Source organism: Danio rerio, chromosome 22 (genome assembly GCF_049306965.1).
Source record: "Danio rerio strain Tuebingen ecotype United States chromosome 22, GRCz12tu, whole genome shotgun sequence".
NCBI classification, from domain to species: Eukaryota; Metazoa; Chordata; class Actinopteri; order Cypriniformes; family Danionidae; genus Danio; species Danio rerio.
Genome location: NC_133197.1, coordinates 15,438,110 through 15,450,677, shown reverse-complemented (window position 1 = coordinate 15,450,677; position 12,568 = coordinate 15,438,110). Strand labels below are relative to the sequence as shown.

Here is a 12,568-nt window from a genome sequence, read left to right as displayed (position 1 = left end):
ATTTACTAAGTAGTTGTAAAAATGTGTAATTTTACTTTCACTGGAGTACATTTTTCAAGAGTTTACACTGAAATATTGAGTGGTGCTATGAGCAGCTTTGGCATGCTGTCCTGGAAGAGAACCCTGAGCTTGGAGATAATTGAGCCCAGGGCTCCCGCCTGATCGATAGAGCATGTGAGGGGAGAACAAGATCAGGTGGTTCTCGAGAGCTCCATGGGGTAAAGAAAGAAAGGGGGAGAAGGGGTGGATGGGGGGTTTCTTTGGAAAACGAAGATAAGGGAGTAATTTTTGCTAGGCTACTTATAGTAAGTTTGGATTAATCTGATTGGCTAACTAATGACTGTAGATGAGAGACCAGCTGCAGTCAATCGTATCACAAACTCTTGAAATCAGTTTGTGAAACTTCACGGATCAGTACTTTTACTCAACTATTTTTGTTCATCCTGCAGTCTCTACCTTATTTTTTCTTGTGATTGGCTTTGTAGAAAAATCAGTCCTGCAATTCCAGTGCAATCAAATCACACGCAGAAAGTAAATCGCATCATACTGAGCAAGCTCAAGACAAGCTTTATAAATGCAGCAAACCGTTTGGAATCATTAAAGGTTTCCAAGAAGATATCCAAAACCTTTACACACAATGATTGATCGACTGCATGTCAGAAGATGAAGGATGTTTACTGTATGATGACAGAATTAGCTGTACAAAATGTTTCGTTTACACATCCCTGCACAAATTGCATGTAAATGCATCAGCCTTTTACACTCTTGAGTACAACAGATACTTTCCTCTCGACAGTTTTAGGCAAGTACTTTTATACTCCAGTATGATATTTCAGTACTCTTTCAACCACTGGTAATCAATGACCTCTGTTCGATATCGAAAAATAACATCCATTTGCATTGAGAGTTGCTCGTCTACAGTCCTTTTTATAAGTATTCAATTTTTTTATTTTAAAATACACTGTCAAAAATATTAGTAAATTGGCAGTTTTCTCTATTATTTATGCTTTTGAGTTGCATTATGGGATTATGATCTTTCCTCCAAAAGCTTTTGATGTTGAAAAGTAAAAAAATTACTCTCATGAACATTTTTAATAGTTTGAAGTAATATATTGTTTTTATTGTTTGGGACTTGTGGAGCTGCTGATTTGCTCTTCAGTGTTTGGACTTTCAGCAGTGAAACTTAAACCACACAGAACTGAACTAAATTGAACTTCAACTCTGCTTGTGTGAAGGACATTAATGATTGGCTGACCTCAAATTCTCTGAAACTGAACATGGACAAAACTATGATGATATTTATTGGCACCCCAGCGCTTACCAGCAATATTTCCACCAGTTTCTCCTGTGAGATTGCTGGCTCGCACATTAAAACATCTACTTCTGTAAAAGATTTAGGTGTAATCTTCGACTCCACACTCTCTTTTCAGTCTCACATTAAGTCTGTTATTAAATCTGGATTCTTTCATTTACGCCGCATTTCCCAACTGCATCCCTTCATCAGTAGCAAGAATGCTGAGACTGTCATCCATGCATTTGTCTCCTCACACATTGACTACTGTAATGCCCTTTTCACTAGTCTGCCTGCCAGCCTCATCTCTAGACTACAGTATATTCAAAACTCTGCGGCTAGAATACTCACTCATACCAAACGTTCTGCTCATATAACCCCGATCTTGTACGACCTCCATTGGCTCCCAGTTGCATACCGCAATGAATTAAAAATTTTCCTCCTTGCATTTAGATCCCTAAATAGCCTAGCTCCCTCCTATCTCTGCAGCATGCTTGTCCCCTACACTCCAACTCGTTCATTACCTTCCGCTGACCCAGGCCTTCTCTCTGTCCCTCGGTACTGCCTCTCCTCAATGGGGGGCAGATCATTTAGTGCACCTAAACTTTGGAACTCTCTCTACCATGCTCACTCCGTTCTGTTAATAAATTCTCTCAATTCCAATCCTTACTTAAGACTCACTTGTTTTCCGAATACTACACTTCTGATCTGCCAAACTGACCACTTTATCCAACACAATCTCACGGCAATTCGTAACTTTTTCATTTAGTGGCTAATTCGTATGAATTCGTATGATCTAATTCGTACAATTTAGTACGATTTGCTTATCCCCCAATGACGGTTGGGGTTAGGGGTGGGGTCAGGTGCCACGCCTCCTTTTTAAAATCGTACCATTTCGTACGACTAAACTCGTACAAATTCGTACGAATTGGCCTCTAAACTGGCAAAACGTAAAATACTTACGTTTTCTCGTGAGATCAGGCTGCTTTATCTGATCCACCTGCACTCTGCTCATTTGTCTTCTAGGTCTTGTTTTTGTAATTCCAGTTTGTTATATTTGACTTCCTGTATGTTTGTGTATCTTTTTTTTTTTTTTTTGCATTCTTTGTAAAGTGTCCTTGAGCTCTGGAAAGGGACTATATAAATAAAAATTATTATTATTATTATTATTATTATTAACTCTGAAAACTAGACTGACACTGTTTCAATTTACTAAAACTTATAGGTTAAGCTGCTTTGACACAATCTACATCATAAAGGCGCTATAGAAATGAAGAGGTATTTAATATTTTCTGTGTTTTTGTTGTAAATTACAGTACAAAATAATAATAATAATAATAATTCATTTTATTTGTAAATGGCGCCTTTTTAGACACCCAAGGTTGACTTACAATAAGCATCAACAGCCATGCTAAAACAAATAATAAAACAAGCATTGACCAAACAGGTTTAAACACACATCGTGAATATAAAATAACATGATAAAAAAATTGTTAAAGGAAAGCCTGCTTAAAAAGATGGGTCTTTGAACTAAATTTAAATGTGTCAAGACTTGTCACTGTTCATTAGATCCAGGGGAAGCGAGCTCCATGTCCGAGAGCTAAAAGTTTTGTCTCCCATTGTGCTTAATCGAGTGCGAGGTGGGAGAAGGAGTTGGCTGATCTAAGAATGTGAGAAGGGCTGTAAATATGGAGAAGTTCAATGAGATATTGAGGAGCAAGATTAGCAAGTGCCTTTAAAGTTAGAAGTAATATTTTAAAATCAATACAAAGCCAGCTTTTTTACTGGAAGTCAGTGAAGCTGATCAAAGAGAGTGGTAATGGTTTACCACTCCCCTGGTAATGAACTGCCACTACCTTTTCTGTTTTGTTTTTTTACAGATTTAATTCTCTCTTTAGTGTTCCTTAAACAATATCTTGTTTCAAACTCTTTAAATGCAGTATTTTCAACATCAAAAGTTATCAGAGCAGAGATAAAACTCCCATAACGTTGCGTTATTACAACCGCAAATAAACAGAAAACACCACATGAACTACAAAATATGGAATAAGTCAGATATATTTTACAGTGTAGGCAGAGTATTTTGTTATCACATTTCAGGCACATTCATTATGACACATTACTTTAAGACAAGTAGCTAATAAAACGAGTTGTTTTAGATAATGGGTCTAATTAAAAATTAAATTTTCATTTCTAATAATTGAATTACTTTGAGTATTTCTAATCACATTTTGTTTCCTATTCTTGAAGTTCTGGACCCAGTCTTTGACCGCAGCTTATATATGTACACTTTCAGAAACACAGGTACGAGAGCTGTCAGTGGGCTACCTTTATAAAGTTAATTGATATCTCTATGGTACTTAGTAGCTGCTAATTAAAAAATCCAACTGTGAAACCAATGTTTACCACTTGAAAACTTACCCCATTGACAGCTCTCGTATTATTTCTGAGTATGAGCCTGTAACACTAAAATCGCAATGAGAAAGAAAACGAGTTATTATGTTGCATTTAAATCCTCTATTATGTCTTACCTGTGAACTCTGAGCTGAGAGTCAAGATCGTCTCTGGTATCAGTCCAGTGGACCTTCTTTTCCATCCTTACACTCCTCTATATTCTTGAGATGATGCAAATGTATTGTTGTGCCACCCACACACATTCGTTTCTCTAATTTGTTATATAATCTCTTCACATGTAAAATGTGCCCCTTCATTTTATTATCCAATCATTTTAACAGCCGTTATCTAAAAAGTTACCACTTACCAGTGAGTGTTTGGCCATGTATTTACTGTAAGTTAACCTTAGATTCTCAACTCTCCAATGTGCTATCTGACATTTATTTAAAACAGAGGATCCAGAAGTGATAAATTAGATGGCTGTTGAAAGAGCTAATGGACGTGTGCAGGTTTGAGTGCTTTTATGTTCTTCTGGTGAAAAAAAACACATAAATGTGAGTTAAAATCTAGACAAACCATTTCACATTGCTAGTGTAACCCCTCTGGGTTTTATTGACCCTCTCTGCATTCCCACGGGATCCGATTACATTTGTAGAATTTTTTTAAAAACATAAATCTTGGTAAATGGGTTTCCAATATGTTTATTCATTACTCATTTAAGTCAAATTAAGCTACAATGTAAAACCCAATAAGTAAAGTTTATTTATAAACTAATTTCGAGAGGATCATGTGCTTATGATTGCTTGCAGCAGGTCCCACATTATTCAATTTATGATTCACCAATCAAACGATTCCTAAATCACTATTAATACCATATAAGTTCCATATAACAGCCAACTTCGCTTTTAAAAATCCCCCCTTCCACCCCTACTCCTCCTCCTTTCCTTGGGTAGCACAGTAGCCCATTTGTTGCCTCACAGCAAGAACGTCACTGGGTCTTGTCCCTACCAAGCCAGCTGACATTTCTGTGCAAAGTTTACACGCTCTCCTGGTGCTCACGTGGGTTTTCCCCGGGTTCCCCGGTTTCCTCCCACCGCCCAAAAACATGCAACTTAAGTTAATTGACTAATCCAAATCTGTTCCATAGACATGCTCCTAGTAAGTAGCAGAGATGGCAAAATACCAGCCTGATCTCACGAGAAAACGTAAGTATTTTACGTTTTGCCAGTTTAGTGGCTAATTTGTACGAATTTGTACGAGTTCAGTCGTACGAAATGGTACGATTTTAAAAAGGAGGCGTGGCACCTGACCCCACCCCTAACCCCAACTGTCATTGGGGGATAAGCAAATCGTACTAAATTGTACGAATTAGATCGTACGAATTCATACGAATTAGCCACTAAATGAAAAAGTTACGAATTGCCGTGAGATTGTGTTGCAAAATACACACGTCCTTTACTTAAGTAGAAGTACAGATACTCATGTTTAAATCGACTCTGGTAAAAGTAGAAGTACTGATTACACTTTTGTACTTAAGTAAAAGTAAAGACGTGCCTTCTCAAAAATGTACAAAAGTAAACAAGTAAAAAGTACCCATTTCAACTAAAGTCCAAAGACATGCGGAACAGGTGAATAATAGGTAAATAAATTAGCAGTAGTGTTTAAGTGTGTGTGAGAATATGAGTGTGTATGGGTGTTTTCCAGTACTGGGTTGCAGCTGATAGGGTATCTGCTGTGTAAAACATATGCTGGAATAATTGGGGGTTTATTCTGCTGTGGCGACCACGTAATTCAGGAACAAACTTTAAGGATAGCGAGTGTGGATAGGTAGGCCTCACATCCTATTACATTTACAATTTTATTTTATTTTTTTTGTAAAATGTTTGTTCCCAATTTATGAAAGTAGCCAAGCCACATATCACCCGGTATTATAGCATCGCAACATTGCTTAAAAAGTCGATCCATGTATCATCATCCTGATGCAAACTCACAGCGTTCAGCATGTAGTTTTTCAGCTGTTAGATCAAAAACATCAGCTGTTATTCATGTGTATTCACTCTGAAAATAATTGTGTAGGCCTGGTATCTTTAGAAATAATGTCTTACATTTTACACTGAATTCTGTCCAAAATATATTATTTTTTTCTTTTGCCAAAACAAATTCGTATTAAATTTGATCGCAAAGTGCAAACTATTTTTTTTTTATTTTCATTAGGCGAAAGCTGCTTATTTCTTCAAAGAGCAGCTCTTATACATAACCAGCTATTTTAGAGGTTTTTTTAGGTGTTGTGGTTATTTTATTCAATAAATAAACATTAAATCTGTTAGTTTTCCTCAGTGTCTTTGGTCCATTTCTCAGATCAGTATTGAAATTCTCAAAACTCAATCTTCACATTGTACTTAAGTAAAAGTAAAGACGTGCCGCCTCAAAAATGTACAAAAGTAAACAAGTAAAAAGTACCCATTTCAACTACAGTCCAAAGACATGCGGAACAGATGAATAATAGGTAAATAAATTAGCAGTAGTGTATAAGTGTGTGTGAGAATATAAGTGTGTATGGGTGTTTTCCAGTACTGGGTTGCAGCTGATAGGGTATCTGCTGTGTAAAACATATGCTGGAATAATTGGTGGTTTATTCTGCTGTGGCAACCACGTAATTCAGGAACTAAGTTTAAGGATAGCGAGTGAGGATAGGTAGGCCTTACATCCTATTACATTTACAATTTTATTTTTTTGTAAAATGTTTGTTCCCAATTTATGAAAGTAGCCAAGCCACATATCACCCTGTATTATAGCCTCGCAACATTGCTTAAAAAGTCGATCCATGTATCATCATCCTGATGCAAACTCACAGCGTTCAGCATGTAGTTTTTCAGCTGTTAGATCAAAAACATCAGCTGTTATTCATGTGTATTCACTCTGAAAATAATTGTGTAGGCCTGTCTATCCTTAGAAATAATGTCTTACATTTTACACTGAATTCTGTCCAAAATATATAATTTTTTTTCTTTTGCCAAAATAAATTCTTATCAAATTTGACCGCAAAGTGCAAAAAAAAATTTGTTTTATTTGCATTAGGCGAAAGCTGCTTATTTCTTTAAAGAGCAGCTCTTATACATAACCCGCTATTTTAGAGGTTTTTTTTCAGGTGTTGTTCTTATTTTATTCAATGAATAAACATTAAATCTGTTGGTTTTCCTCAGTGTCTTTGGTCCATTTCTCAGATCAGTATTGAAATTCTCAAAACTCAATCTTCACATCATTGTGTCACTTGTGCACATCAGTTTCTCATTATGAACAAGTTGCAAATGCTTTTGGAGATGCATGCAATTCTCTGGTGTTTCCTACATTATCAATTGCTGATGTCATGCTGATTAAAAACGATTATTTTGGCCTTTTGTTGAATAATCTCACTCCCCACAAGATTTAATTGTTTGTTCATGGCATTTCTTTACATGCAAAATGGCTGAAAAAAGTTGTCATGTTTATACATTTCCATTAGACGTTTTGTTCTAAATCTGTCTACAATTTGTCATTTTCTCCCAGGTAAATCTTGACTTTTTCTAATGAAGGTCTGAAAGGAAGTTGTCCCATGTTTACATATTTACTTTTTCTTTTTCTTTGTGCTGTGCAGTGCTGTCTTTTCCTATCTTTATCACAATGACGTGATCTGTCAACAAATTACAGTACAAACAGCCAAAAAATAGTTTACATCAGAGCAGCCGTACAGAGTACACTGATATTGACAACATAAAGTAATTTGACTGTCTTGTCCACACAATGACAGCAGGACTTGTCATTCTGAAGCCACTGACATGTTCATTGACACTGAAATTCGTTTTGAGAGCTAAACTGGGCATTTTGAGCAGAAGACTGGCTTTTGCGGTTTGTCTGTGGTGTTTTGCTATTTATATGCGTTGTTTGGAGAAATGCCCTTAGGCTCACTATTTTGCAAATTTCAACTTTGATCTGAGAATTGTGCTAAAGTGACTGAGAAGAACTGTAATACATTTATTCTATGCTAAAAGCAACATGCAGGTGTTACAACCTCCAAAACATGGTCATGATCTTTTTTCACGTGATTAATTCAGGATCTTTTGCATTATATATATATATTTTTTATCACAATTGCCTAGTTACTTTTGTTGTTGTAAATATTTAAAATTATTAATTTATGACAACAATTTTATAATTTAGTAATTACATTTTTACAATATATATATTTTTTTTTACTTGTTATAAAAAAATCTAATTTAGTACGGTTTTAAATGGGTTAAATGCCTGTTGTAGAGGCATAAACTTATTCATGAGGTGCTCGTGGAATATGCAAGTTGTTTAACTCATTTCAATACTCATAGTTAATTTTTAAACACTATGTACCTTCTGTGTAACCTCATGGTGAATTTTCAGTGCTCGATATATAAATCATCCTTGCACTTTCCATTTTAGTTTAGTTAAAATTTTATTGTCCGTTCTGCTTGACACAGAAAGGAAATTTGTCACCAACACTGGATTTAAGACAACAATTACAAACATACAACAACCACATAATAACAACATTCATCAAGACAAAAAACAGAAGTTAAAAGTTTAAAAACCAAATTAGCCCCATACAAAATACTGCAGATCATTCTTGGCAACCACATCATTCACTTCAAAAATTGATCCTATTTAAAGTAACAACTGCCATTGGGATAAATGACTTTTTATAAGCATTTCTTCGTGCTTTAGGAATTCTAAACCTGCGTCCTGATGGTAACAATTCAACAAAATTAAAATCTGCAGTGAAAGTTATTTGTGACCAGTTATCTTTTTTGCCTGATTAATAATTTGTGCTAATTTCTTCTTCTGTTTAAGTGTTGTGTTACCAAACCATGAAACAATATTTTATGTGAGAACGCTCTCTATCAATGATCTATATGCCATGTTTAAAGTCTGTGTACTTGCATTAAACTTCTCAACTTGCGAAGGAGATGGAGGCGCTGACTTTCTTTCTTATAAACTGCCTCTACATTACAATTAAAATTCAGTTTATTGTCAATAATTGTGCCTAAATTCTTAAAATTTGAGACCTGCTCTACAGTTTGTTCGTTTATGGTGACCTGTTTAAAGAGACTGGTATCTACCACTCTTGTTTGACTACCCACACAGGGGAGTCTACCTTGTCTTAGAAGTTATCTGTTTGTTCAGCTTTCTCACTGAAATGTGTTATAATTATTTAAAACTGCAGATCAAATGGTTTGAGTGTCTTTTTGAGACACAGTAAGATGGCTGTTCCATAGTGTCACTAAATGAGTTAAAAAGGCTAGCACGCATTATCAGATCACAGTGGTAAATTAAATGTTTTTTTGTAACTTACAAATTGAGAGTTTATGCATCAAGAACGTAGCGTTCCCTTTTGGTTATTTTTTAGAAATCAAATAAAATTTGGATGATTTCTGCGAGATCTTTTTTTGAAATCCAAAAATGTAACATCCCCAGAACAAAGATACTTTGAAAGAAAATGTTCTGATAGCCAGAAAATAATGTTCCCACATTAGTCTGAGAACCAAACATTGCTGATTCTGACTCCATGTTACTGATTATTAATTAGCAAATGTGATTTCATTTTGCACAATTTATATTTAAAGATTAAAGTTGACAACTGATATGCAAATCAAAGCATATTGAAGATGCGTTTAAGGCAGGGGTGTCCAAACTCGGTCCTGGATGGCCGGTGTCCTGCTCAGTTAAGCTTCAACTTCTGCCTAGAAGTTTCTAGTATACCTAGAAAGAGCTTGATAAGCTGGTTCAGGTGTGCTTAATTGGGGTTGGAACTAAAATATGCAGGACACCGGCCCTTCAGAACCAAGTTTGGACACCCAAGGCAAGGATTCTACTCCGTTATTATTAGACCATTGTTTAAAGACTTTACTTAATTATTCTGAATTAAAAATAATTGGCTTAAATGAATTTTATTAAGGAAACTTATACAGTCACATGCACAAATGTAACAAAGCATCACTCTTGAATCAACATTTTCTGTCATAAATTGCAATTGAAGCCACTTTACATGTTTGGACTATTTTTTTGGCAGTCAAGCCTTGCAATAAACAAAAGCCAATCAACAGCATAAATACATAATTGAACCACAAGTTACAAAATGTAATTTTCACAAACATTTGAACCTTGAATGTGTTAAAAAAGAAAAGAAAAGAAAAAGAAAGAAAGAGGTTGACTGCATCCAAAAGGGTTTAAAATTTTAAATGAAAACTTAAAATCACTCTGGACTTTGCTGCAGCACTAATTACAAGAAAACAAAAACAAGCCCATATGCTATTGAAGCATGAAACTGAAAATCCACAAATATTTATTTCGTCCAGCTGACTTTAGGAATGTCATAATGCTCTGTCAGTGTGTCCAGGTGTCTGTTGAAATCCTGTAACACAACAAAAATAACTTATTTACACATTAATAACCAAATAACCACTTGTTACTTACATGAATCTCAATACTGATGCTTACCTCAACTCTTCTCTTGTGTGTTTTGGAGGCTTTCTTCAAGATTCTTTCCATTTGCTAACGAGAAAAATATATTTAAGATAGAATATAGTGTGTTAATCTCACAGAAAGCTAAAGAGCAATGTCGATAGATAGATAGATAGATAGATAGATAGATAGATAGATAGATAGATAGATAGATAGATAGATAGATAGATAGATAGATAGATAGATAGATAGATAGATAGATAGATAGATAGATAGATAGATAGATACTCACCCTTTTCTCTTGTATTTTGTCGAATGCCATCTGTGCTGGTGTCCTTTTGTCAACATAAGCTTTTTTAGTTCCTTCTTCGTTTTCAGAGGTCAAAACTTGTTCCTCCAAACGCTTCATTTCCTTATTCTTCTTCTTTTTCCTAAAAAAAACAACACAACATGAAAATTGATCACATTAACAACGATGTTAAGTCGATCAACAACACAGAGCTAGCATAACAGCTAACAGATGGCGTGTCAGTCAATGACAAAATATTTCCAAAATAAATATCGTAATAGTTGTTTTGATATATTAAAAACTAACATAAACAAATACACACTTTTTACTTGGTAAAGAAACCCCTTTCAGTTTTAAAGAGCCTTTCTGGACAGACTTGTACTCCGACATTTCAGCTTCTGTCTGTATCAGACTAGCTTGCGTCCCAACAGGATTGTTTATCAATTTTCCTCGGATTTACTGCCCTCTAGAGAACAGGAGTAAACTCGTTTCTTAAACAACGATTTATTTCTGCTTAGTTGCTTTTTCCAACCAGTCGTTTGTTATAAATTCATACGCTGCCCGTGTTATGTACTTTGGAAAAGCTTTATTAAAACAGTCACATGTGAGAATTGAGCAAGCATGGCCTTATTTTGGATTTATGCAGTGCGCATGCGTGTTTTAGCTTCTTCCGGAAACGCGTCTCTCCTTCATGGGCAGTTCAGACAGCATGGTGGAGGATACGTAAAGCTACAATGGCACATACTGTATTACAGCCTTTCAAAAGGATAAACTTGCCTGTTCTGAATGCTTATAATAATCTTTTTTGTAACACGTTTCTCGTCCAGACCCGTAGTTATGCTAAGAAACCAGGTATGTTTCCTTTTTGTACAGATTTAATACTATATTCACACATGTCAACATTAGCCTGCAACTTCTGACCTTGGAGGACCAATTTTTACAACATTTAACTTATTGCTGTATTAAATTGTATTGTATTTACGTTATATTTAATTTTTTATTGAATTTTCCTTTATTCATGTTTATTAAATATTATTCGTGTCTTTATTAGTATTCAAAGGGAAGGGGAAAGGAATGGTAAAGGAGGTTCTGAAAGGTCCAGAAGTCTGCAAGGATCCAGCAAAGCTTTGCACATATGCAGTTGGGGTTAATGTCTTTAAACAAGGTGAAGACCCTACTATTAAACCCAAGGATGAGTATCCAGAATGGTAGGAATGTGTTTTTTACTTTGCATTTATTGCATGTCATGTTAGCTACAATAATAACTTTCTTGAAATTAACAGTTTCATTTTGGTCCCCCCATGTATTCAGGTTGTTTCAGTTAAACCTCGGCCCAGTCAAACAACTCAATGAACTGGAACCAGACAGTTGGGAATACTGGAGGCGAATAAGGAAGGAACACATTTGGAGGCATAATAAACTGAATAAAGGCAAGAAGATGTAGAGGATTTGGACAAATCATTAAGAGTAAGGTCTGGATCAACATATCGTTTCCCAGCAGGCAAAGGGGACATTGACATTTTTGCTGGTGATTCGGTTCTCAAGTTGCTGAGGATCATGTATTCATATTATTGTTTGTTTTGTTGTCATTCTTTGTATTGCTATTGTATTGACATTCGGATCAGTTCAGTGACATGAAATAAATAACATTTCTTATGATGTTATAAATGCGCAATGTCAAAGTTTTTTTGTGCTTATTTATACAAACATAATAATGTCTGTTTATTTTTCATTTTTATTTATCTATGTGGTAAATCTATAGGTTTGTATATATAATCTGTGTGTGCAGGGGCGTAGCGGACATTTTAAAAGTGTGGGGGGTAGAAACAGCTGAACGAGATTGAAAAGTTTACGTTCATAAAATTAGTAACCACTGGTTTCTATATGGTCTGTCTCTAAAAGTGAGGGGGACGTATCCCCCAGTTGCTATGCCCCTGTGTGTGTATGTATATTTGGCATGGGCTGGTATAAGATTCTGACAATATAATAACCCTGGATAAAAAATTTCACTGTTTTTAAATATATTGTTTTGAAATATATATAAATATTTTAAATCTCTGGGTAAAAAACAAGAACTTTTCCCCTTTGAACACATATGTTTAATTTTGTGAAACATATAAAATATT

General features: G+C 35.2%; 2 protein-coding genes across 2 annotated transcripts; one reads left to right on the top strand and one right to left on the bottom strand.

Moving 5' to 3' along the window:
- Positions 1-9,623: 9,623 nt before the first annotated feature.
- Positions 9,624-10,845, bottom strand: fam32a (family with sequence similarity 32 member A). Its single transcript, NM_001002203.1, has 4 exons — positions 10,765-10,845; positions 10,446-10,584; positions 10,190-10,243; positions 9,624-10,103 (listed from the first exon to the last, which is right to left on the bottom strand). The coding sequence occupies exons 1-4, from the start codon at positions 10,830-10,832 to the stop codon at positions 10,035-10,037; spliced, it is 330 nt and encodes a 109-aa protein (NP_001002203.1). The 5' UTR covers positions 10,833-10,845; the 3' UTR covers positions 9,624-10,034.
- A 264-nt stretch (positions 10,846-11,109) lies between these two features.
- Positions 11,110-12,113, top strand: mrpl54 (mitochondrial ribosomal protein L54). The gene is made up of 3 exons (NM_001346276.1): positions 11,110-11,294; positions 11,494-11,650; positions 11,754-12,113. Exons 1-3 carry the CDS (start codon positions 11,177-11,179, stop codon positions 11,884-11,886), a joined length of 408 nt encoding a protein of 135 aa, NP_001333205.1. The 5' UTR covers positions 11,110-11,176; the 3' UTR covers positions 11,887-12,113.
- Positions 12,114-12,568: the final 455 nt, after the last annotated feature.